The sequence below is a fragment of the Lingula anatina genome, chromosome 4, assembly GCF_051362555.1.
Source record: "Lingula anatina isolate TDL-2025a chromosome 4, LinAna3.0, whole genome shotgun sequence".
In the NCBI taxonomy this organism is placed as follows: Eukaryota; Metazoa; Brachiopoda; class Lingulata; order Lingulida; family Lingulidae; genus Lingula; species Lingula anatina.
In genome coordinates, this window is record NC_141770.1 from 15,678,377 (window position 1) to 15,705,965 (window position 27,589).

The 27,589-nt window shown below is 36.9% G+C and overlaps 1 protein-coding gene and 1 long non-coding RNA gene across 3 annotated transcripts in view; one reads left to right on the forward strand and one right to left on the reverse strand.

Annotated features, from left to right (window-relative positions):
* The window catches only part of LOC106165257 (uncharacterized), a 43,648-nt gene that overhangs the window by 5,293 nt on the left and 10,766 nt on the right, over positions 1 to 27,589 (reverse strand). For both annotated transcript variants that reach the window (XM_087011010.1, XM_087011009.1), the window contains exons 4-5: positions 9,634 to 9,977; positions 1,943 to 2,830 (exon numbers count right to left, since the gene is read on the reverse strand). In XM_087011010.1, coding sequence (XP_086867136.1) covers positions 1,943 to 2,830; positions 9,634 to 9,977 — 1,232 coding nt within the window. The remainder of the gene's footprint in view (positions 1 to 1,942; positions 2,831 to 9,633; positions 9,978 to 27,589) is intronic.
* The window catches only part of LOC147762353 (uncharacterized), a 29,300-nt gene continuing 6,708 nt past the window's right edge, over positions 4,998 to 27,589 (forward strand). The window contains exon 1 of the long non-coding RNA XR_015333902.1: positions 4,998 to 6,434. This is a non-coding gene — a long non-coding RNA (uncharacterized LOC147762353). The remainder of the gene's footprint in view (positions 6,435 to 27,589) is intronic.

Here is a 27,589-nt window from a genome sequence, read left to right on the forward strand (position 1 = left end):
AAAAGATTGATCATTTTATAACTTGAAACGCAAATTCTGCGTCAGTACGCAATTTTTTTTTGCAAATTTGTAAGCTTATAACACCGTGCTATAAAGATCTACTCAAGAAAAAAATTTGCTTGGGTAAAATTGAGTACGGAATGAACTGGAGACACTTGGCTTGTCATTAAGTTTACACGAAAATATGTCAGGTAACTTTATACTGTCTTTGAAAGAGTAAAGATTGAAAGATAATTTTAGACAAACTTTGACGGGGGAAATACCTGCAAAGAGTAATGGGCTATTTCGCCAACATCTTGTTGAAAATTTTACACTGCAATTCTATTCAAATAAGCTAAGGAACTAATTGCCAAATTAATACTCTCATCACATAACAGGGGGGTAACCAGACCTGCAAAAATTGTACGCACATATTTAAAAAGATTACAAGCACATACAGCAAAATGTAGACTTACGCAAAACATGAAGGACAGCGTAATCACAGCAAATGTACCTCATATAGTAGCTTAATTTCCATTAATAATAAAATCATCATTTAAGTCAAAAATATTCTTGCGATTTAATAACTATTTTAATTTACCCAGAACGGTATATTTATTTTAAAGGCGGTTAACTGAAATATAGTTTTATGATTTGTTTGTGAAAATTGCCCATGTCACCCTGTTAGTTTGGAGGTCTAAGCTGGATCAAGTCCGTGTTAAAATTCCTATGAAGTTGTGCAGGAAAAATTCTTCCTTTCTTTCTCTAGCTCCTCGATAAACCTGGTGTTCTGATTTTATCTAGTACCCCCAGGTCTACGGGAGCTGCGCTTTGTAACTAACGCACAGGTAGATTTTTACCTGAGATAACTGGAGTAAAGCTTAGATAGAGAGTGCGTTCGGTACAAGCAAGACAAATTGAATGCCATTTAACCCTCTAATTAAGAGGTAAAGGAAGTTCCAGTTAGATGGATGATTAAGATAGGACTTGTAAAGGTAACGGGCATTGTTTACCTCAGTTTAATAAAAGTATGCAAGACGGAGTGTCAGCGGTTTAATAAAATAAATTGAATTTCACAAATAACATGGACCTCATATGCAATAATCAACATTTCCCTTAACTCATTCAAATGCAGTGTTTTATACAACTTGGGATAACCATAATGAAATGCTTGTTAAAGAAATGACTAGACGGGAAATGGTTTTACACAGCTTCACGAGGATTTAGACCCCTCGGGTAAGAGATTTGAATGAGTATAAACTTTTATCAGAAGCCAGAAAAGTCATCTTACAGGTAGACAATGCAGCTCAGTTTGACAGCTAAGCACGCTCTGTTCTCCAGTGGCTCGATTGTCGTCATTGGACCACGTGACCACGTAGCTCATTAACTCCCAGGCCGAGCAAATAGGACGTTTTTTAAAGCCAAAAATTTACAAAATGAGCTTTTAATTTGTGTATTTGGATAAAGATATCGTTAGTTGGGCATGTTTTCTGAAGAATATGTTCCGTTCAGGCCATTCTTACGGCATGAAGCAAACCCTTTAAGCATGCTAGTCTAATTAATGCGCATTAACCAGCAAGTTGAAAGTATAATTAAACACATTTCAATATATTATTCATGTACATTATCCTTTTTTCGTTACTGATTAATCTATCGCCAATATCATAGTGCCACATTATCTTTGTTACTTTTAATTCGATCATTTTACATCACCAGACATGGACTATCGACTGCATAGAAAATACTCTGCCTTGTTCTTAGTATGTACTATTATGATCAATCGATAAACCTTGTCCCAAAAGAATTTGTTTACGTAAGGCACCATGGCCCAGCGTCTGAGTGTTATAAGCAGATGAAGTCAGCATGTAAATGTGACGTCAGTGAGTGAAAGTCCATCATTCACGGACTGAAAATTGGCCATGAAAAAAGTGCCCCTGTAAGTCGTGATAGATGTTCATCCTACCTGATGAGAATCCATTTGTTAGTCTTGATTCATTTGCGCGTGGTGACGTGGATGGTGATCCCGGTCGCACACCACTTCCACCAGAACCACTCCCAGAATTCCCGCTTTTGAGCAAACTGGAGGTCGTTAAATTGAGCCCATCTTGTGGCTTCATTGCACCAGTGATCGTGTGAGAAGGAGGCGCCCCTGCCCCGGCTCCCCCTAGCTGCAGAGGTCCAATTCTCGGCCGAATTTGGCCGAACGGAGCTTGAATACTGCTTGCGGCGGTTACTATGGAATGTCCTGCGGCCAAATTCCGGGCCGGGTTCGTATTTGAATGCGTCATGCTTGCAATAGTCTGATGATATGGCGAGTACATGTAGGGGTAAGGAAACCCTGGGTATGCTAAGGTCGTCCCCCCAGCGGTATACGGTCCCACCCAGTGATTTTTGGTCACAGTGGGTACTGATAGACTTTGGCGCGGGGGCGGATTCGTCGGAGATATTTGTGGGTCTTTTCCTGAACTGCCACTACTTGGAGACGAACTCCTTGGTGGTTGCTTATTGTCCGTGTTTGACCCGCTAGTGATAGAGTCCGCTATGGACCAGATTTTCGGTTTACGTGGAGTGACCTGTGCTTCGGGGGTGACCCCACCGCTGCTCACCGCGCTAGAGGGCGAGCTGCACCCGTCACTGAGAGGGCTTTGTGCTGGCGACAGGTTTTCCCCATTTCTGATGCCAGGATCCGTGTTTTCTTTGTACTCGTTTGACTTGTTCCGTAAAACTGACGCTTGGTTGTCGCCGCAGCCGGGAGAGGGGGAGCCGACCCTTAGGGGTGGACTGCCGTCCCTAGCCGTGGAGTCCGTGTGGTCAGAGAGCATCTCTACGTCCACTTGGATATCATCGTCATCTGGAAATATTGGAATAGAAAAAAAGACTGATATGATTGACAGATGAATGAGTCAATGAATGACCGAATAAATAAAATAAATGAATAAATAAATTATATATACAATACAATAGGCAAGCAATGAAAGAAAGAAAGCAAGAGATAACGAAAGAAAGAAAGAAAGAAAAAAGAAAGAAAGAAAGAGACCAACGAGTGAATAAATAAATTGATGCATGACCAAACAACAGAATTAAGAAAAAACAATGAATATGTGAAATGAATAAAAAAAACTCCATCAGAACAAGAAGATTGAGCAAAAGTAGAATTATTTCAGTGTAAATTTCAAAACTTGCTACAATTTCAAGTTTCATTGACGAGGCACTGGTATATTAAAGCGCCCCCATAAATGATCAATTTCAGTGAAATGTACGTGAATCCCATTATCTTAAAACACTACACAACAACAAGTACAATTTCAGACATCATTATACTGGACATTTGTTAACATATAAATCTATCATTTTTAACATGATTCCTACATATACTAGATTTTATCTCCTTTAATGACAGTGTCTATGGATACAAAAACAGGTATCTTGGAATAGTAACATAAAAATATTCTACTTAATAATTCTATTTGACGAACGTATATTAAAATCTCAAAAATGTGCTCAAACATTTATGTTGATGTCCATGTGAAAGCGGAGGTGAAAGAAAGTTTATGAAAATGTCTCTAAACAAGACGGTAACATATTGTCCTGCAATTGCTTTGACATAAAAAGATTTAAAAATTGATTTTTGACCACTTTAATTTTTTTCTTTTATAAAATACAGATAATTAAAACTTGAAGCTTTTTATACATATATTTTAGGTTTACTCCTAGTTTTTATAAAGTTTATTGATTTACACATTTAATAATATCCCAAAAATATTCTGATGAAAATTGATCTGCGTGGTACAACCTGTTTTACATGTGGGACAGTGTTATAGTGAACGGTTCTCAGTAAACTGGTCACTATACACTGCCACGTAACTTCAGTGTGAGTGAAGAAGTCCCAAGTGTTGGAACGAAAGCTCTCAGGTACGCTCTTTTAGCTTATTGTGTAGAAATTGAACAGTTTTAAAGTTTATCATCATGAATCCCCAAAAAAACATCTTACAAATGACTCATTTTCAGTACTGGCTTGGCTAGCATTTCATTTCATCAGTCTTTTCCCAACCGCCAAATATCGTTAGAAATAATGTCACCACATGACAAAATGTCATCGCTGGAATAATGTCGTCGTCGCGAGATGATGTGACACCAAGGCAGCGGTGTCACGCACTATGACAATGCTTGCGTCAAGCGGCCATGTCAACGTGTGACAGTGAAAAGCAGTAAAGCGTCCTGTATTGATATTAAGAGTTAATCGTGCTTCTAACACGACTCTTCCAGCCGCTTGCTATCACCATTTTCACCCCGCTTCGCTGCGCCGATATTCATAATATCACCTCTGTTAGCTGGGGTTATCGGATTTTTTCAGTCCGTATGAATCTCGCAATAGAGCGATAATCCATGGGGTTGCATAGTTCAATCAGGTCTCTTTTGTGGCAAAATCTTTTCTTTCATAACACGTCGGGTGTGAAATGGCAGAAAGTATAAAGAGATATGCAACCTATGGGTTTGGAACTTTGCATAAGAAAGAGCGGAAAGAAGTTGATATGCGTCTGATTAATTAGACTCGACTCCCAGTGAAAGAAAATCGTATTATTTTTTGCCTTCTATTTCTTTAGGGATATTCTTGAGGAGGAAAATCTAGATAAAACCTGACACAATGCATTGTTTGTGTATTCATTAGCAATTTTGTAACATTGTTAGCTGTTCGATATTCACTCTCAGAATATCTCTGTAATTTGGTTACTACTACTACAACAACAAATACTACTACTACGGCTACTAGAGCTGCTACTATTACTACTACTACTACTACTACTACTACTACTACAGCTATAGGACTCGTCTTAATCCACTACTCTCATAACTAGTTCTAACAAATAATAACACTACAGAAACACTATATTCTTTTGTTTAGGAATGAAAACTCTATAAAGGAAGGTGGGAGCTATGGAGGGGGCGTATTCGTGTATCATGTTGACTCAGACTGTATTCAAGATTCGTAATAATTTCTATAGAGCTTGAAAGGGTGTTGCTAATGCTCATTTTTAAATTCTGTGCAAGCGATTGCATGAAAACTTAGCTTTTAAAAACTAGACTTAGAAGTAATTTTCTTTTAACCTAACTCTTGTTTTTATATTGTATCATATTAAAATATCGAAAACCACTAACGTGACCTTAAATCAGTGAATTGTTATTCATTTTTGTGTCTCCCTATTTTTGTCTTTTTACAGTCCGCATTAATTTATTATTTAAAAGCTCAGGAGCATGAGAAAATTACCCCGATGCTTTTAACACAGAGATAGCCATTAGCGGTATCGTTTACATAGGGCCCGCATCCAATGGCCCGTAGAATTTAATGTTGCCTCCACTGCCTACATTAATGTAGCATGATTTTAATGATTGAATTCTTCTCATCCTAGTAATGTCGTATTAGTTTTTATATTGATGTACTACTTTGTCTTGTACGTCACATCTCACATAAGAGGATCATTGTATGAAATATGATATTTTAGTTCTCTTTTTATGAAATATTTTGTTTGATGCTTTTCGTCTGGTAGAGCACTTTCAGTGTCCCTCAACACGTTGAATTTGATGCTTATAAAAGTTAAGTTGGTTTGACGTTTGACTTTAAAGAATTGATAGAAAGACCAAATACACGAGTAAATGTTAAACGACAACAGAAAACACTTTTTAAGACCTACAAAAGGTAAAGTTACGTAGAGGACCCAAAACCACGGCCCTTAGAATGACCCCCAGTAAAGGATACAATAAGCCAAAAAACCAAAGTTTTTATGGACTGAAAATAACTTATGTCTGCGGCCTGCAAATGGTTAGCAAATTAAGTAAAATCGTGGGGTGAAAACAAAAAAAAAAGTGTCATGTATTCAATGACGGCAGACATTCTCACATAGTTTAATAGGTTTACGTATTCCTTTCTTTTCCGTGGCCTGAGATGTTTTGACTTCAGCGACCGAGTTCAATTATTTTTTCTTTTTTTCTTCAAGCTTGAGTTCAAGGGGGCAGCGCACTACAAGAACCCTCGCACTCGAGAAATTCAGAATTGACAGGGAGATATCTGCTCTTTGTTTACTTTGGCCGCCAGCTCCCACCTTCATTATTATCCGTACACGATCAACGTGCGGTGAACGTGGAAAATAGCGAAAGCTGGAAATTAAAACTGTCTGAGAACCAAATAGCGCAGGCCCAAAGAAAGCTAAATAAATACTGAAGTCATGTTATCCGCAAAACCCATAAAGTTGAAAGTGACAGCTACAATTGTCTTTAAGAACACAAAATTTGAAACAAAAGCAGTCCACCGCCCATTGAGCCGAAAAAACAAGAGTTTACTATAAACTCCCTGAGGTGGGTTAAGCAGAAACACCAGCCGACTTTTTCATCTTTTTATACTGCTTCTCTTACATCATTCCTCAGTCGGTTAAAATCCCGCCTCGGAGCTCTTTTGGAGGGTACGTATATTTTTTGTGATTCCTTTATATTTCAGCATTTTTTGCAACCGTTGAAACAGTTCTCTTCCCTGACACCCACAGCACACTTAGTTTAATATCAATTTACTTATTTAAGCAACTTCCCTGGTAGCCCTTTTATCTTAAATGATCCAATATCTTAATTTAAGCACAAGGTATTGAGAACACTCAATGCTTTTCGACGTTTTTTACAGGGAAGATTTCGCGGTTGCAAACTTTGTCTTAAAACAACAAGCTGACAAGGATTTTTACAAGCCAGAGGTTGTTTTTTATCTCGCTTTTATTCTTAGAGTATCACCAACGGCTTGTGTGGGATTATGCGGCTGATTGTGTGACATTTGGCCGGCCGGAGTTGCGCTTTAAGTTGTCTTTTGTACCTATAATTGGATGATTATCTAGTAAAATATAAATCGAATGCTGTAGGAAAAATAGCTGTTGGGGTACTTTTTTTAGGAAATTTTCGGAATGAGGAATTTTCTTTTATTTCTATCGAATTTCCGTTAGGATAGGCAGCCATAAGAGGCGCGTTGAGGAGTTACGGTGTTTACATGCACCTCGAGTAATTTATGGCTAGAATGCGGAACGACAAATTCAGAAAAAAATAACGAAAATTCAAGAATCTGATTACGCTTTCATGGTCCAAGAAAGTGTGGCACAGAGAGAGACGTCTTTACACTTTTTTCACAAACTGGTAGTGATAGATTTCCCCCTAATTATTTACCCACGCCTGCGCATAGTCTTAATTGATTGCACTTTTCTATACTTTCTCCAAAGACAACCGCAAAATATATCTCAAAATCATAATCGCCATTATCTACCAAGTCATAATGAGCTAAAACATGAATAAGAAGACCGTTTTTGAGTTTTCATTCTTCACTTAATTCTACTTTTCTCTATACCTTGAAATCGTTCCCTACCAATATACCGCAATCGCTCTACGCTCCACGTAACTGCAACACTCGAAATCAGCTAGACAATATCATTAGCAGCTTTCCATATAATGTCGGCATAATTCAGGAAATTAAGAAATGAAGTTGGTAGAGAAGGGATGGGAGCTGTTCTGTCGCTTTCCGTTTCGCTTTGCACCATCAAAGAGCATTTACTTGACGTAAGCTAACACTCTGCGCTTTGGTAGACTTCGCAGCTAGTTAACAAAGTGCTAATGACGTAAATGGTGCAGTTTTGCGACTTATTTAAAGTATGAGTTAAAACGAAAATGAAATGTACACAAAACCCTGTGTACCCCAGTTTGGGGTAACTGATGCCTGATTAAAAAAATCGATTTATAACAATCACCCTTTCACTAGTGCTGGTCTGCTGGTGCTTTTCTATTGTCTCCATAGCGAAACTGAAACAGTAAAAGCCCCCCCCCCCCCATCCATCATCATATGAACTGCAACGTGGCGGGAATACTGCTAGTCACCCCCCCCCCCTCTATCAGCTAAAGAAGGTCCTCTCAACTGATTTTTAACGATACATTACGAGGTTAGTTTATCGTGCACTTTAACTACAAAACGAGGGATAAAAGCGAAGGCAAGTAGGACACCCACTTAACTGGAGACGTATCTCCAAAAATTGATTTAATAAGAGAAAGTCTTGAAGACGAGCTGTCAGTTTGGGCGGCATCATCCTCTCGGCCGAGTGTGAAACGAGATAATGGGGCGGGCTTGGTCTGGTTACTTCGTCCGGGGTAGAGAGAAGGGTCGTGTGGCATTGGCTCAGTTTAGTGAAGGACCGTCCCTTGTCATTGTTGGGGGCCCACCGAAGACTTTAAGTTTTTCTGCCCAAAGCAGCATTTCTTTGTTTGCTTATAAATTCACAATGAGTTAAAGTCAAATTTGGCAACCGCTCCAGGGGTGGAAGCGATCATCCTAATACCACTTCAGTCGCCCTTTTTTACGGAGACTAATTTCACCCTTTTTTCTCTTCTTCCATCTCCTCAGTATTTGCTCCTTTTCCCTGCCTTTATTATTTCCATCACCATTTTCCCATTCTCATTTTCCGCTTGGACGCAATCCTTTCTTTAAAAAATCATCCGGCTCTCGAATAATTCCCTAGTTACTCCGACAACGTGTCCATACACACATTTATCGGACGTTTCGAGTCATCACAAACCAGTGCAAAAATGCCCCGTATCCCCATTGTGCCCAATTCAATTCTAGTTAATTTCATGCTAATCAACAACTTAAAACAAAGGGAAAAAATCGCCCTGGGAAAATCAAAATCGATGATAGGATCGTGCGAAGGAGTGACTAAGACGCAAAAGTTTGTTAGGATTGAGATTTTACTTTAGGGATTTCGATAAGAAAGAGATGGGTCGGGCAGATATGTGGATGACTACTACAAGTACGCAGCACTAAAAATAATGCTTGTGTACTAATACCATATAGAGTGGTTGGTGGTGTTATCTGGAATTTGTAAATGGAATTTAGATCGCAAAAATTAATTGATTTCTTTCTTTCGTTTTTTATTGTCTTTTTTATTCTTTTGTTCTTATCTTTTTCTTTTTCGTTCACATTTTTAAACATCTTATTTTCATCTATTTTATCTATCTTTTAAAAATGCCAATCATATCAAAATCAGATGATTCGAAGAAAGGTTATTTTTTCTTGTGTCTTTCACACAAATTCTGGCAATTTTTGTGATAATAATATCCTTTTTAATATCCTGCTCTTAGAGACAATATTTTCATGTCACAGAAATAATTTTATACTCCAACTTAAGCATATAAAGGGAGAATTATGTTGACTTGTTAATGTGTTTTCGCCCTTTCAAAGTAATCGTTATTTCTGTAATCCAAATTTCAAACATTTGTGGTGGGAAATTAACATTTTTTTCCTTTGTGAAAAAAGTTCCCACTCAACATTTATCTCAACGTGTACGTGGCACTGTTCAAATCTACTGTTGTCTTTAAACCCGTTTAAGCTACTATTATATTGAAAAGGTTTCCGTAAATTTCAGTAACGCTTCCCTCAATAATTCATTCTGAAATACTTAAAAGAATTTGTATTTTTATTACAACGGGAACGACAGTCTTCGAGAGTTAAGGAAAATATTGTTACGCACTAGCCACATTTATCTCCTTTGCTCGTGTGATCCCTTTCACATAGAAATAAGATGGCTTAAGAAAATAATAAATTTGATAATGGTTTAGAAAATAATAAATTTGATAATAGTTTACCTTCGTCGTCGCTCTTGTCAATCTCATGTTCGTTGGTACTGGACGTAGCTTGGTTTTCTCCGTCTTCTCGTCCGCCATTTTCAGCTCCGCTGTCGTCGTCCTCTCCGTTTCTATTTCTGGGCGACCACGTCATTTTATTTTCCTTTTTAAGCCGCCTCCGTGCGTTTGCAAACCACGTCGAAACCTGCGTGAGAGTCATTTTCGTTATGATTGCCAACATGATTTTCTCCCCCTTCGTAGGGTAGGGGTTCTTTCTATGTTCGTTTAGCCACGCTTTAAGTGTGCTTGTGGTTTCTCTGGTTGCGTTCTTTCTAGGCGCCCCGGCTGTCAGATCCATACCGTAGCTAGAATTAAGAAAAATAAATAATTTAGGGATCATAGTTTTAACAATTAACCAGTGCAGGTGGAATGAGTGATTATAATATAATCATTAAAATATTAAAAAAAGATATTTTATTTGATGAATTCAGTCGTTCCATTTTTATTATTGACATAAATAATATTACATAAGATGCTTCCCCATTGATGGTGGCATGCTAATCAATACATATTAATATCGTTTGGTCATTTCTGTGAATTGTTTCAATTATGGACTAAAATCAATATGACATTATGATACCGGCAAAAACAATATTTCAGAAATGCTATTCCAAACATTCCGTGCAGATTCAAAATCGTTTTTAACACTTTTTAAAACAATTAGCGGCTGCATATAACAATATGAAAATTGTTTTAAAAAGTGTTAAAAACGATTTTGAATATTGTTATATGCAGCCGCTGAGCGTGTCTTATGGCTACTCTAAACAGGGTTATTATTGTGAAAGAGACGAAATTAATTGGAAGATTTATTGGAAGATAATTTTCAAAATATTGTTACAATGCTATTTGACGCATATTCTGACGGTGAAGATCAAATGCACCGTAGAAGACACTTTTTATAGTTTTCGTCGATCCATTTCTCAAAATTTAATCAAATTAATTGTTGATACCATTATAAACTTATCTACTCTTTAACCATTAGATAATGAATCAAAACCATAAAATCATTATATTATACTTCAGTAATTTATAGCAGTGATTTTTTTCATGCTTAGACAGAAATTATTCTTGTAATAAAGGCCGCACTCAGGTGGGGCATCCACCATTAAAAACCTACCGCTAGAGACGATCAACTTCCCCAAAGCTTTTACAGTAATGTATCTCATTTATCAGGCCACTACATTAGTAACGTAGTTAGAAAAGTAATCGCACACATTTCGTCTGATAGGAACAAACCCTTAGCTTGCGTGTCACGGCCTTCGGTACGCGATCTCAGTTTTATTAACACCTGTAGTTTTCGATTAAAAAACGGCTTAAGTACCGTTATGGATATGCGTCCACAAATCATTGCGTCCAGGTTATTAAGGGCCGCTTTCCCCGGTCGTCCCCAGGAGGCGATTTGTGTCAATCGCTACACAGCAAGTCATATATATCTGTCGACCAAAATTTCTCCATTCTTTTGATTATCTTTATGTTTCCACATAAAACACACGAAAAGAGGCAATTTTTGAAAACAACGTTTACTAGTTATTTTCATCATTATTTATAACCTGTTTTAATAATTACCGGAACAAAATTAGGCTGTTTTAGTTCATGGAAAAGAGAACGTAGCTGCAGAAAATATATGGAAACGGGATATGTCACCTGTGATTATAAAGAAACAATTGTAGTTATAACCCCTAACACGAGCACTTTAAAAAAATCGTGTTTGACGGGGTTCTACCTGCATTTAAAATGTTTTAGCAACACTAAAAGCTTTCTGCTCTGATCCGGGTAGTACTCTGTTAGTACCCGTAGTCATTAGTGTGGGTTTGCTTCCAAACATTACACTTTGTCATATGCTTTTTCTGAAAGTCGTTTCTTTTTTTGTCACTTTTACTTCATGTAGCAATTCAACACGACAACAATATCGTTATAATCTCATGTCTTATTTCTTAATTTTTTCTGGGTTGCATTTGTGAAACATTTAGTCATTTAAGAGCAATCAATGAGGCGATTTTAAGTTCGGATAAATGATGTATAACTTTCACAAATTGAATGTGAAATTTTGAAAAGATAATCATTCGATCTTTTGCAGCCGACACAGTACAAAAAAACTAGTTTCGTTCGATTATTTTTCCCATGGATTTCCGGGCTTTTGTTGATGCCAACTTTTGTCGTTGCGCGACTTAGCTCGCCTCCCGCTGTTTGGAACTTTTTATGGTAATTAATCTGCTCCATTATAGCTGTAAAGGCCGTCAGAACCATTGTGATAAACTTCCAAGTAATAGCTTGCTAATTTCGATGGAAATCAAACGAGAATAGAATTCTTCTGACATGTTTGCCCGCCTTAATTCATGCTCCAAGTTAAGTTCACAAAGTCGGGTGCTTAACGAAGAACGCATTTGTCGAAGGGTGAAGCTTTTGGCAGATGACTTAGGAAATGAAATAATTTTGCCCGCCCTCTATTCAACCCCGACAGCCAACTATTGCCTGTCTCAATCGTACAAACCATATCGACACAGGTGTTTGGATGTAATTAGTATCTAAATTCTTTCTTTCCGGAAATGAAGCAATTTTGCCCGCCCAAAATTCTCCTTAAGACATCTCCCCGTTCACAGGTGTCCATACTGAGTGGATCTCATTTCAACATTACATAGGAAATAAATAAAATTCCATTTGTCAGACCCAGTAAGTAATGTAAGTATTCTGATTACAAGAACAGTTCAGATAAGCCTGGAGTGTTATGGAAGATTCCCTCATGGTTCTAACAAAGGAGGGAGGAAATTGGTTAAGTCTTTCCAATGACCGCAAGCGTCTATGCTCGGCTGTGTACTTCCATAAGAGACTATTATTGCTGGCAGGCTTCGCTGCCAACGTCATGCTCTTCTTTGTGCCTCAACGGCACGCCGAGTTCAGCCATCTTGATTTTTTGTGCTTTCTTTGTTACTGTTATGAGTATCCAGTGATAGCCCGTAACTCCTACAATAATTTTCATAGACAAAAATGGAAGAAATCTTTATGCTTCTGTTTTCCTATATATCTATTCAATATCCAGGAACAAAAGGACATCCAGAAAAGTTGTCAATTGACAAGCCATCTGGATTTGTTTTATTTTGCTGATTTGCCCATACGGGGTTTAAATCATACAAAAAGAAACACGACGAAATAGATGTCTACTTTATGATTTGAAATCGCCGATTTATTATTATAATTTTTTTGTAATCTTTTTTCATTGACTGTGGATATGAACTTGAAATCAATAACAACCGAGAATGATGAAAATTATATCTGTCTGAATTAGATTAACAGATATACCGTTGCCATTCTCAGTTGTAAATATGCCTTAGAATTGTTCTTTAAAATTTGCTGATTATTTGAAAATCTGACTATTATATGACATATTAAAAGACAACAGAATGTATGTTCACTTTCCTGGTTCTGAAAACAAAAGCACATACAGGACAGAAAAGTGCAGAAACTTAATATTGGCAGAATAAAAACCATTTGCCAAAGATTTCCCTGTCTCTTCAAGAAGAGCATAACTTAGGAATTAATTTAAAATATATATATATATTTAAAGCAACATAAAAAAATACTGTTTGTGGAAATTTTACCTATATAAACTTTATTAGTTAGCATACTAGCTGCTGGGAGTCTCTGCTGACCTAGATTCCATTGGCATTGGCTACCGGGCAAAGAACAACGTCAAGTGATAGGAAGGCACGCTACGTGCCAGGCAGCAGGAGGCTTCCCTAACGGGTACGACATAAAACTGTCACCATTTTCCAATCAAAATGCTCCTATGTGAACTTCACAACAGATGTGGGGTTACCAACCCAAGACAGCAGGCGACATCTACGTGACATATCTTGATCGTTTTTGGAAAACACAGCCAATGGCCGTGTCAAAAAAAAAAAAAAAAAAAAAAAAAAAAAAAAAAAAAAAAATGCAAAATGTGGCCAAATTAACAAGCATATTGATAGGTATGGCAATGGTTCTGGGTGGCAATGATGCGAAAGATACGTTATTAGTTGTAATAACGATAGACCGTGAATTGTGCGTGACATTTTATTTGCCATCTTTAAACTACAAAATGATCAAAATTCAAAGCTTTGCACTGATCACAATGGACCAACCGAAATTATAAAATTTATATTGAAAACCCACTTGGATTGTCTTCAAAATTAACGGTAAATGAAATAAAACTGGATATTGAGCAGAAAGGGAAAAGTATAAAAAGCTTGATCCAAGTTTCTTTATATGGAACATTTCGAGGCAATATCTCACTTCCTCTGTCGCTTTTGCTGTAAAAGTGAATGTACAATGGTAGTAAAGGAATCGAATGACAATGCCTCAAGGACAAAAATGCTACAGCGTGACTATTATAAATACACAAAAAAACTCAAGTAAGGACTTTTTCATTTGCACCAATATGTTAAAACGCACTTGGTATTTCCCCGTTCATAGTTCGATAAATATGGATGGCGAGTACTGAAATACTAAACTTCTAATGACCTACCTTACCATGTTGAAACATAAATAAGACGCAAATCTCAGTGAGGATTTAAAAGACAGAACCATGTATTAATGTGAGAGAGATAGACAAGCAGACAATTCCGGGTCATTAATTACCTATTTTGATCATAACAGACATTTGTAGGTGCTAATTGGCAGTCGAATGCGTGATAATTATCAGACATGGTGAGAAGGCTTGTCTCCTCTGAGAACTTCAGTCAAATCATTGGCCTACGGTCAAACCGTATTTCGAACACGTGAGAAAAAAAGGTATCTTCACAAAATAAAATGACATGTAACTCGCAGAAATGATCTCCTTTCGTCGAAGGTCGAGATTGACAGAAGACAGTTTTAATTTAATTTTGATGGCTGGGAAGTGACAATTTTTATTAAACTGAATTAAATTTTTCCCTGCCTAACTCTTTATTCAATTGTTTAAAAAAAATCAAATTTGAGGTTGTAAATTCTGCAAACAGTTTAAGTATTAAAAATGAACAACAAAGAGACAATGTTGACGTTTTCTCATTCATATTGTAAAAAAAAATCAAATTCCATGAAATTCACGACTATGAAACTTTAAAAAAAATGTCATGAAAAAAAAAAATGGAAACTAGGCACCTCGAAAATTTGATAAATTCCTGCAGCCATCAAGATTATCGTTTGAAAAAAAAACAAGTAAAAGTTCAAAAATGTGGAAAACATATAATGGTAACGAAATACCATGAGAAGTTTGTAAATTTATGGTGCCTTAACGATCACCTAACTCTTTCTTTTTTAAGTCCTAGAGTTTGATGAAACACAAGGCAAATTAAAGTCAACACGGCGAGGCTCGATGTTGCAAGCGGCTGAACACGGGACAAATTACGTTGACAAATGTGCGCGTGAAAGTACCACAGAATCCAATGTTCTCCACCAGCTGGTGAATGTCTCTAGTAGGGTGGTCCGTCCAAGTCATGTACAATTATGGCATCTAATACAGGCTGCCAAACAACCCGAACACTAAGAGACTACTTACTTTACCAAAAGGTGCCATGGATTTTACATATATAACTGACTCGGGCATCATATGGTATGTCGTTTATGATCATGTATTTTACTCTTAGTTGTCAAGGTACATTTGTTTCAGACCTTTGTGTTTCCCTTCTTGCACAAAATAATAACATGCAGTTTACATTTAATGCGTGTATATACCAACTGTAAAGGTTTAATCAAAAGACGTTATAGCAATATGTACAGGTCTGTATATCTGTTTCCAACACCTGGCATATAAATACAACACTAAAATGACATATAATAGAATTATAAACGCGTCGACATAAGTCCATATAAATTTGTTACATTTTAAAGAATCATTGAATGCATACATGGCATTTTAGCGTCCCAGTTGCCATTTTGGTCCGCAATTGGAACGAAACAACCTTTTGGTTGTGAGGGTATCTGTAACATAAGTTGCACAAAGACATCGAGGTCTTCCGGTTCGTAAATGAACTGACTTATATTTTGTTATTTCCACAGTCAACCACATGCCTGTTCACACAATGTTGAACTAGGAACGGGTTTGTGCCCAACATTCATCATCGGGAGACCATGTTACCATTCATTCCACTTCCTGTGCCTGTGATATTTTGTTTAGAGCGGATGGGAAGATCCGGTTGCTCCCCAAGATACCTTAATCCCTGTTTAATTTTGATTAAAACATATTAAAATATACTTTCTGATGGCGTGAATTGTACTCTCTCCCTTTTTCCAACAATCCATCGTCGTGGCAGACCTTATAATAATTCTTCAACAGACAGCCATTTCTATAGAAATCCACTTGATATAAATGGCAAGCCACCTGTTCGCAATCTACACCAATGAGCAGACCGCTGCGTTTCAACAGTTGCAAAATTATGGATCATATAAGCCTGCGGATAGCGTAAGAGAATAGTGTAATAGACAACAGCGGTTGTGAATTCTGTACACGTTTCTCTTGGATTGCACTAACTTGCCCTCCATAAGGCGGTCACCGTTTTGTTTTTTCTTCAGAATATGATACGCTGAGGCGTTACTTCGATTGATATTCATATAGTTAAATTTCAACTTATTATTAGTCACATTGTTTCTTCTGTGCAATTATTGCAGTATGTTTTGGTTCTGTTTGTCTTCTCTGCTTTACAAAATTCTTACTTGAGTTAACTGATTTTTAAATAAATTTTAAACATTTAGATTTCTTTCCTTTTTAAAACAAAATCAGTTATAGGCTATTGATCCGAAACAATATGTACTTGCTTTCCAAACTTGCCATATTTGGGTGTCTAATCTTCAGAAGCTTTGCATTTTGCCCGTTTCCAATATTCCTCAACACTGAATGTAACCACATTTTGTACAACAATTATAGAGGCAATTAACAGGTCAATAAACTCGAAGCCACATCTGTCTCGTTACTAATTAACAGAATTTTAATTTTAGAATATAACCGTCTTACGAAATAATTTCTTTAAACTCTCCCTTTGCTGCAGAAATAGGAAAAATGTCAAAATTAAATATAACGAATCACCGGATTTTAACAATGAATAAAATATTGATGTAGTAGGATTGCAATGGAATACAGATAAGGTAAATAATTATGAAGAAATCCTGTTTGTCTGTTTTTGTGCGTTTTTTTTTTTTAGATTTTCAACAAAGGTATCATAGTTTAAAAGAAAAGAAATGGCTGAAATAATAGATAAAATTACTTCCAATTATACTGATAAATAGAAAGTTTGTGAAGATCGGTAAATATGTATGAAGTCCTGTTTGCTATACCACTCACCACACACATATTTATGCACACATTGCTATGAAACTATTTACTGGAATGCATTAACTTGTATTGACCCCTGCACAAACGCACATAATGCGCAGTATTTTATGGATCATATTCTCAATAATAGTAGCTGACTGGTTTTACGTTAACTGAGAGAGAGAGAGAGAGAGAGAGAGAGAGAGAGAGAGTTAGGAATAGAGTTAGAAAGAATAGCTGAAGTGAAAAGCTTTAGATATAAGCGCTTTTATAGATATCTTAACACGTGGCGATTCGCTGCCACTATTGACTACTGTGTGGCATTGAAGTCTGGTCTGGTTTTGTGAATCAGAGATCGTGAATGTTCAAGTATGTGTGTTTGTGACTGATATTATCGACTGCATGAGCTCTATTTGTGTTCATTTTCAATGTAACATCAACGCCAAATGATCATGACTAGCAACGCTTTTGTTGCGCCGAACAGGAAGGCCAATTGGCTACTCGAACAAATGACCACGTAGCTCTGATCTTGCGTGGGAAAAGACCACATAAAAGGGGCCACCTTGTGCAGGGCACTGCCAGGTAGGGGCGGTTATTTGCTGATGCCTTGTCAGTGTGACGTAAACGAGTCGATTTGGTTTGTTCCTGTAGATTCCATACCATGTTCATTCATTCAAGGGTATATTGAAGGTCAAAGGACTCCAGGCTGTTTGCAAACATTGTTGCCTGTAAAATGCACATGTGCCAGAGTCCGAGTTCCACCGCCACTGCGAGGCTCGGTGCTGTAGCTTGCCGAAGGGGAACAGTGTTCATTTCTCTGAATATGAATACGTGTTGGCATGTTTTGGCTTGCCAACAATTTGTGTGTAGATGTAAATATGTATATATGAATATATATGACTACACGTGGGTGCACACTGGCTCGAACACACGTGTATATAAGTTTGGCATCACGTTTAGGCATATTTCTCATTTTAATATCTAGTTGCTACAAAAAAGATAGCTAACACGAAAATTTGACGCTTAACCATTTCTAAATTGATTAAAATCAACAAAATACCGTCACTGATAATACAGGATAATTAAAAAAAAACAGTAGTTTGAAGTTTTAAAAAGCGTTCGTTAGACCGGGTTTAACCATCGAAACTTTGTGAGTAAACATTCAATGTTATTCAATATCTTTGCGTAGTTGGGTAGTTTACATCGGTTACATACAAAGCACGACTAGAGAACGATATGTTGATTGATATTCTTGCCATTCCATATATATAGGCACAGGGGCAATGGTGTTCAGTATAAATGAATGTATACATAACATCACACCTTTGGCAGCGTACCTTGGAATCTAGGGAGGTATTTTTTGGCAAAGAACAATAAATCATTGGAATTTCACTCATGTTAGATTACCCCTGGACACTGAAACACGCTAATTGGGCTGTAATTGGCTTGTATCTTAGGGGAAACACGCCATTTGCAATCCCCGACGACTCAAACAAATTCCCTTCTTTAGCACGCCGTGCCAAGCATGAATGATTTCAGATCAATGGACACATTTCTGAGGACTTTGAACCAGACTTTCTAGTCTTCACAGCGTTATTCTGATGATCATAATTGTGTGATGTTTTAAAATACCCCCTTTCTCCATTCATAATTTCAAATTTGATGATGTATTTTAATGAAAAAAGTCTTGAGTCGCTGATTACGGGTAGGTGATTTATGTGTTGATTTGAAAAGCGAATTATATTTTCAAATATTTATTCCCTGCGATTTTTTTGCAAGATAGATTTCTATATTGGTCCTTGTATTTTTTGTGAGAATATAACAGTTCACTGAATTCATATCGAATTAATTAGAGTAATATATATAGACAGCTTGTCCTAAGTTTCGCGGCTAAAGTTGCATTCAGAAAGCTTTCCCTTTCAACGTCGCCAACGGGAAAACCAACCCTATTCCCTCTTCTGCTTGTTTCAGGATGTTTCGAGCCTTGTTTCCGCTCATGTTGATTTTACTCAACCGGCGCTGCATCGATGCTAATTTAATCTACTTGATGTAAATCTGCCATATCTATTAATAATTCAACAATTTTAGGAGGCTTTCAGAGAGCATGGAATGATTGCGACGCCAGGATTGTCATATGGTAAAATATATAATCTTATTATTTCCGAGGGAATTAAATTTTCAGGATCTCGGCTAAAATGCTGAAATCTTAAAGCTTAATCAAGCGTGATTATTCATTTGATCTTGTCGAACAGGCCCTGACATATGCTAAATGCAATTTCTTTTTAAAAGCATCTGTCTTTTGTATAGTTCGCGTATGATAAAAAACCAAAAAATACATTTATATATAAAGAATATCACAAAAAAATCATAATTTTCATTTTAATATAATCAAATTGTGACAAAACCATATGTGTTTCCAAATATCAAAAACTATCAAGTTTTCTAAATGACCTCTCCGTCTGCTTATTGCTTATTCCAAATACAGTATTAAAATGCTGAGGTTTACAAAAACAGTATTCTATTTTGAAAAATGCACTGCCATCAAATAACGAAAAGTTTACATCGGTAATTTAATTTTACAATTTTCGTGCATTTACATCCTTTTCACGATAATATAAACAGTAGAAATGGGACACTACAGGACAAATATTGATGACAAAATCAAGGTTCTCATGCTCAACTTATGCAACGTTACAAAAATATTTGAGGAAACGGAAATGAGCCGGCATTCACAAGGTAAAGAAAACTACACAATTACCCCTTATGTATTTGTTATATGTTCTATATAATCTAAATACACGTTATATCGTCCTTAACAGTTCGTATTTGTCCTGGTGCGACCAACCTATGGAATTACTCATGTTACAATCTGAATGCTGAGGATGGGCACTTATATACGTTTAAATACGTTACATTGGAATCATTCATGAACAATGAAGGAAAGGGGTCTTTTAGGAATGCTGAAAACCAATGTGTCTCGCTGCCACACTGAACTTACCCATCAATTTGTAAAGATCGGACTAACTGAACATGGACGTGAAAAGTAATGCTTTTTGTATATTAATGTTTTCCTGTGCAGTGTTGCTATATTCTACTCATTTGTGAACACTTCATCACCAACAGTTTTCGACTCTGAGGTCCTTTGGTTTTAATTCTGAATAAATTTCCATGTTTATAACATTATCAAAATTCTGATCTACTCATTCTAACTTTGTCTGTGATGTCATCAGTAAACAAAAGTCTGACGTATAAAAAAAATCATCCCTATGTGAACTAAATCATAAGTTTCAGAGTAATAAACCATGGCCATTCTACCAACTGGTTTGCGATGAAGGCCTACCAATTTGCATCGCTCTATTGTTTTATTATGTATAGTATTTCTTTCCTTTCCTCCACCCCAACTCACCCCTTAACTTATTGATGGATGAACGACAGTTAAAAATGTGATAAAAAGGCAGGGTAAAGACACGACCACGAGCATCGCGTGCCACGGACCAATTTTTCTACATTTACTACTCATCGTTGCCTGACTTCTGAAATTGGACTCGGTCATTGAGATGTTTAAATTCAATTATTCTTCCGTGTTTCAAAGGTCTTTGTAACAAAGCTAACTAGAAATGGTGAACTGTGTATAGGAATGCATGCTGTATTGTTCGTTCGTGGCCTGTTCGTTTTTACGCCGAGGTAGATGTAAGGAATATATGTTTTGTGTATTTCCTACTTGGACAACTTATTTTAACTTTATAGTTAAGAATTAAATGACACCAATCGCGCGTAATTCATAGAGTATAACTTCATGCAAACTTCTGTTTAAGATGGACAACTCGCAGCCGTGATTTATACGAAACGGCTGGCTGCGAATCCTCGTCTACAGAAACTTTCCTAGTTATTTCCCAAAGCAGATTGACTCCCGTAGTTAATTTTCCTTGAATTATCTCTTGTATAACAATCGCCCTTATGGGCTTTGAAATTCTTGAATAACATGTGTAGAGGAGTTATGGTTGTATTAATGTTCAATTATTATACAGATAAAGATTTGCAGGATTCTGCCGGGCTGCATGGCATAAGTCGGGCCATCTAGTTAATCTGTTTCGGTCAATTCTGGCTGGAATATTTGCTGTGCAAACGTCTTCCCCCCTGTTAATTACGGACAGCTGAATCATTGAATTGTCTTTGTTTGACATGATTAGTGGCTTGATGTAGACTAGAAAGGTGGCGTTGTTTGAACGATTTCAGAACTTTGAACATTATTGAATTGTCTTGTGGGGTTTAATGATAGGCTGAACCAAGGAAAGAAATAAAATCGTGACCAGGTTTTATCGGTTTGGTGAAGTTAGGTATGCTTCTAGTTTAAAAAACAGTAGTGAAAAAGAGGCCAGCTGTATGCATTCAACCTACGAATTAAAATATCGGATTGAATATATCATCCAACATCAACTACAACACAGGCTAATTGCACAATGTACTGCAGTTATACAATCCAATTACTGATAATACGACAGATGTTATGTATTGAATATATACACCTCTAGGTGAGAATTTAAGATTTTCGTAATATAATATAAACAAGGCCACACCACAGCTTTGTCCACACAGGGAGGGCCTGCCCACGTACATATATATGCCTCTGAAAGAATTACATATTTATCAATGACAGGTGCAGGGGTGGGGTGGGTTTGTAGGAAAAGAGGTAGGGGGAGACTCAGGGGGTAGTAGGCTTGAGGGACAGGGGGTAGGGGCCGAGGCACAGGGGGTGGGTGGGTTTGAGGGAGGGTGGATGGATTGAGGCACGGGGTGTGACACGTGGTACCAGTGAAACAGAAGACAGACTGGAGGCACAATGTAACAATGTAACAATTTGACTTTATTTGTCTACGGTTATTATGTCACCATTTTCACGGGTTTTCTGATACCAGTTTTGATGTTACATATTTTCATAACTTCAGTCTATATTTCATTATTGTAATGTTTATAACTATTATGACGCTATATCTACCATACCTATAGACAAAACAGGGTGGGGCAGTGTGCCATAAAGTAGGCCTACTTGTGGAATTCAATCTGTAAATAGGACTACACCTACGGCCTCTAGAGACTTCTGATTCCGATACAAGCACTGCCAAAATTTACTAACATCAGCAAGGAAATAAATGACCTACTTTGTTTAAATATACATTCTGATCTACGTGACATTAATACAGTTGCGTAATATGAGAGAGCTTTAAAAATGAAAAATGTCGTCTTAGGCAAATGGTCTATTCAGAAGGAAAATACGGGAGCATTGGTTCTGCGCAGGAGACTCCTTTTTCCGTGCGTCTTTCCGAATAGTACGGTTGCATTATGTCAGAGATTTGTAAAGTTAATCCAACCCTACGTGAAGTTAGGGGTCCCGGTCAGCAGGAACTAGAGAAGTCTGGTTCTACAAGGGCTCTTGTCTAATTCACAACCACTGTAACAGCTTGGAGGTGTTTGAACAGTTCAAATTCATTACGTGAATGGACTTCTGACCGCGGTCATCGATGACCAAGTATGGCCAGATTTAGCTTGAAAACAAGGGGAAATGTATTGAAAGGTCAGTCGATATGTTGGGGCTAAATAGGTTAATTTAGTCTTGAAATTTCCCCCATATTCACTATTCCGAAACACCTGCAATTTATATTATAAAAAGCGTATTGTATAAGGAAAAACAATCAAATATACATATTTGGCTCAACGATAATTTCTATTACAATCTATTTCAGTTTAACAGAACATTTCAAATAACCCTCGATATATAGCCTAGGCCTATAGATGAAAACAAGGTAATGAGTGACCATGTGTGATTAAATCAAATCATAAAAATTAATACACAGAAACTTTTATCCAGATAGGCCGAGAGCATTCAGTATCTTATACATCCCAGCCAAATCTTAGTTAAGATGTGTGTGTGTGCGTGCGCGCGCGTCCGTGTAACTGAATATTACATATCCTGTAATGATGAATGATATATCTTGTCTAATGATAAGCACCGTCTAGTGTCGCCCTGGTGGCTGGCCTCGCATATACACCGCATAATTAGAGGCACACTAGTGTCACTGACGATCAATATTGTCCAGGAATGTGACATTAGCATTACGCGACAAGAGGTTCCTTGTGAAGTTATGTCAACATGGTTTAATCGGTGGCGATCAACGCCCCTTTCACCTGTCCAAATGACAAGGGGGATGCGCTGATGGCCCATAATTAGTTTCAACTACAAAGAACTTGACGAATGAGATTACGTAAAAGTATTTGTCCCGGGCTTCGCGAGGTGGCCATTAGGTTATCTTCAATTGTCACAGGAACTTTGTCGCCACTCTGACAAATGTCCCCACCATCTAAATGGAAACCGTTTCTCACAGGTATCACTGAGCTTTAACCACTACCTGGGCTTGCCTTTAATGTTTGCATCAGCAAATTCAATCTAGGTCCTATCGTTTGCAATCAAATAAATATTTAATTGACAAAAATATGCCTTTCGAACAATTTGAAAAATTTTCAAACAAATTAAATATTTTAGAATTAAAGCGAGCAACAGTTTGGTACAAAACATCAGGTGTGAGAGTTTCATTTTAACTAAACAATCAGATTTCGGTATGATCTATGAAAAAAATCATAAAAAAATTGCCGAAAAAGAGTTAAAAGATAATTACTTATGCCACAGGAGAAAGTATTTAAATAAAAGACTAAGTACAGCCTTGGGTTGTTGTTTTTTTCGATCTGACATTTCTTAATTCGATCTGTTTGCGGAGTTGCTAAGGTCGGGGGGAGTGGGCAAGCCCCAGTGAAGATATGGCTAACCACAGGAAGAAGATGACCACAACAAAGGGCACTATTCCCGCGACCTGTCACCACCAATATACCTTTGTGGCACTTTTTTAAAGGACACGAGTACTAACTTTTCATGACAGCTTCTACATCAAAACTGCCACTCACGTTGCGAAGAGAAATTTGAAATGTGGACATAAGTGATTTAAAACTAAAAGTATTTAACTTATTCTTATTCAAAAGCCAACTAAACAAATTGCACATAACAAAGTTTTGGTGATCGAATTGAGCTGAGTATATATATAAATGGCACAAGGATCATTTATCATAAAATAAACTTTTTTATATTGAGTACAAGGATAGTTTCCTGGCCCAGACAACAAATGCCCTATGTCTTTAAGACCTATTGTTTTTCTAACCACAAAAAAATGTTTAAGTTTTGCTGCGCCATTCTCGTCCAGGAACGCAAAACGGGGAACCAGTCAGAAAAGAACTTGCGACCTACTAAAGCCTAACCTATCTCGCATCTTATCACTGATAAAACTGTTAAAGAATTTAACTGTTTACGAAAATACTTTGAGAAAATAATGATGTTATCTACAAAAGTTGATAAACAAACAATTTCTGAAACATTATGAATGACTAAAGGAAACGTATTTGAATTAAAAGATTCGTGACACCTCAAATAAAAGTGCACAATACTTTCCACAGTTATCAAATTATTGTGTCAATTAAATCCGAGTTTGGGTTTACATGAAGTAGTAGTAGTACTAGTGTAGCTGGCGTCAAATTTGCATACGCCACAGACATATCATTAAAAAGTGGCCAACATCAAAAACTTCGACGAGCTCTCTAGAGGACCGAACACAAGTCTCCGCGATAAACTTTACCTGAACTCATCCTTTTCAGTGAGACACGACAGATAACTTTTTGTCACCGCACCGCCGATACTATCTCCGCCTTATCATGCTCTTCCAACACCTCCTTAAGTTGTACACGTAATTCAGTTAATGCCTTATCAGCGCGGCGGTCCTTTGATCTTTGGGTCACCTTGTATTGGGTTGTTTTACTTCAGGAGGGAGTAGAAATGATGGAGTGAGGGATGAAAGGGGACGGGAGAGACATCTCACCTCCATGTGCTCCCATTAGGAGCACCTACAACTGTGGGTGTCAAGTGTGTAGAGTTCCCAGTATAAGAGATATCGAAATGTGTAGAACTTTGGTTGGACGGATTTTTAACAATAATTTCGAAAATGAAGGGAGACGACAGTCAAATATTGCCCAGAAAACAATGAACTTTGCCACCCCATACACTTCACATTTCTGTACATAACAAGGCGTAGAAATTTGCTGTTGAAATCAATATTATAGCTGAACATTACATCGCATCGGCATGTGCACCTAATGTCTATTAAAAAAAAAAACGATATTATAGAAAAGACTAATTCAATATAGTTATATCTGTTTAGGAAACGAAGGAGTGGCAGTGCACTATAATATCAATCGCCAGTTTGAGGCTGTACACGTCACATTCAGTAGCAACTCAGGTGGCCTCTTGTCATCAGACCGCAACATAAAGTCCAATTGCTCTCAAAAAGATGACAATGAAACTAAATAGACGACATTGATATGCTGGGCATTGTTGTGCAGTTTGAACGCTGATTTGAGTACGAGAGAAATAAGGTTAAGTTTAAAAAGAATTAACATGAACTAAAATCGAGTGAAATGAAATATCACAACAGGTATCTTACTAAATAATACTTAAAAAGCATTGCTATTCCACTTAGTAGAAACTGAACCTTTTTTTCTTGTGTCGTTACCACCCTGACGCATGAAAGGGATAACAACGCACCTACAATGTACAAACCAGCTAACGGCAAAGTTTGACTTATGACCGTTTTGTGTATTGTAAATCACATTGCCCGGACGCTTTCATGCAAAACACTTTACTTTTACACATATGTCTCGCGAAACTCTACTCCACAGACGAACACTCAGCTTACTAACGAGGGTGATTTTTCTTTCCAACCCCAACACATCTCTAAACGGAAACTCAACAAAGCGAAACCAGCAAAGTCACATAAAATCGGCGCCATTTTGGGCTGACTGTGAATTTTGGTAAGATTTACGGGTTTTTCCGAATTAGTTTGGTTCACATGTTAAGTCGCTTGCATTGTGTGAGCTGACATAGAGCCCAGACATGTACATTTTCCAGATAACATCGTCCCGTATTTATGTCTATCTATTATCACTTAATTCGCAAAATAATTAACGAGTTGATCATATCATTCTTATGGTATTCTCTTTAAGGATCTCACATAATTCACCGTGTCTTTGGTTTAACGCATAAGAGAGAAGACATAATATTTAATGAATTAAAAATATAAGTCAAGAGTATTCGCCCACAGTACTACTTTAAGCAATATGAAATGTACGTCCTTTTTATTTATTCAAAAAACTATTTAAAAATAGTGCAATTTGATTTGTACCTTTTTTACAATATAAAAAAAAGCATATGTCTTTTTTAATGCGAAATAACCTGATCTATGTTTAATTATATATTTATGCCTTTCTGTTTATTTTTATAAGTATGCCTTTCCTTCTTAAAGTAGGTACATGTTCCTTTCTGTCGTAATACCTGTTGTAAATATGCAATGAAAAAATAAGGTAAAGAGAAAAGTAAAATTGACTGGGGCACACGTTCCTCTATATAATAAATTTATATTAGTATTTCATCACTAAAAATCTTACAAAAACTGGTATGTGTGTGTGTGTGTGTGGGTGAGAGAGAGAGAGAGAGAGAGGGGGGGATGGAATTGAAAATATACACTATGATTTCCTTATTGTACATGTAAATAGAAAATCGTGATGATGACCCGGGTAGGGGAAAACTCCACGGCCTTATTCCTAACTCCGTGATCCGTCCTTATCTTTCTCGTTGGCTCAGTTGACCTTTCACGACTCTCAGCCCGTCGTCCCGTCACGAATACCGGGCGCGTACTATAGATAAATATTTCCCTATTAATCCCCAGTCACAAAATTGACCTGGAGACCTCCCTTGAATATCTAGCCGCTTTTCAATTTGTAGTAAATAATACTATTGGTTTACTATTGCGATATTCTTCGGGTTCCATGTTACGGTATACTACTCCACAGAGTACAATGGAACTTCATTGGAAGGGTGTACATGAGAAGGAAGGATATTTAGTGGAAATAAATATACTAAGTAAATGTTCTTTAGATCATGGAATACTTTTATGAGGTTTTGTTCGACTTAAATTTTCTGTCAGAAGTAAAAGTTACATAAATAGACAACTGCAACCGTTTTTACTTTTCACGCAAAAATTAGACGTTTATTTCTTTATTTCTTTTTTTTTAATACTGAGGTAATTTTATAGTTATATATATATATATACAACATGTTAAAAATTATATATTATAAAAAGCAAGTTTAATATCTAGGGAAAAAAATTATATCTTGTTATGTCTCTCAAATGATCCATTATATAGTTTGCAAGGATCTAAACATAAAGAAGCCCTTTTTTCCGATAGGATTATTGACATATGTCAAATAAGAGAAAATCTTTTTTGCCTTATTCGAAAATGATCAAATACATGATGTAACGTGAGATAGAAAATAACACAGAACGAGAAGAAAATGTCCCGCAAATTCCATTAAAAGGTATCTGGGTGATAAACATCACATTAAAAGATCGATCAAATAACATTTTATCACAGAGGGTATCAGTTCTTAACGATTGTAACAGCTAAGTTGTGGTTTTTGATATTGCAAATATGTTGGTAAATGACTGGTGAAATCAATGCCTCGTCCCTTAAGTGCTGATCCACCGATTAAGTTCACTTAACATT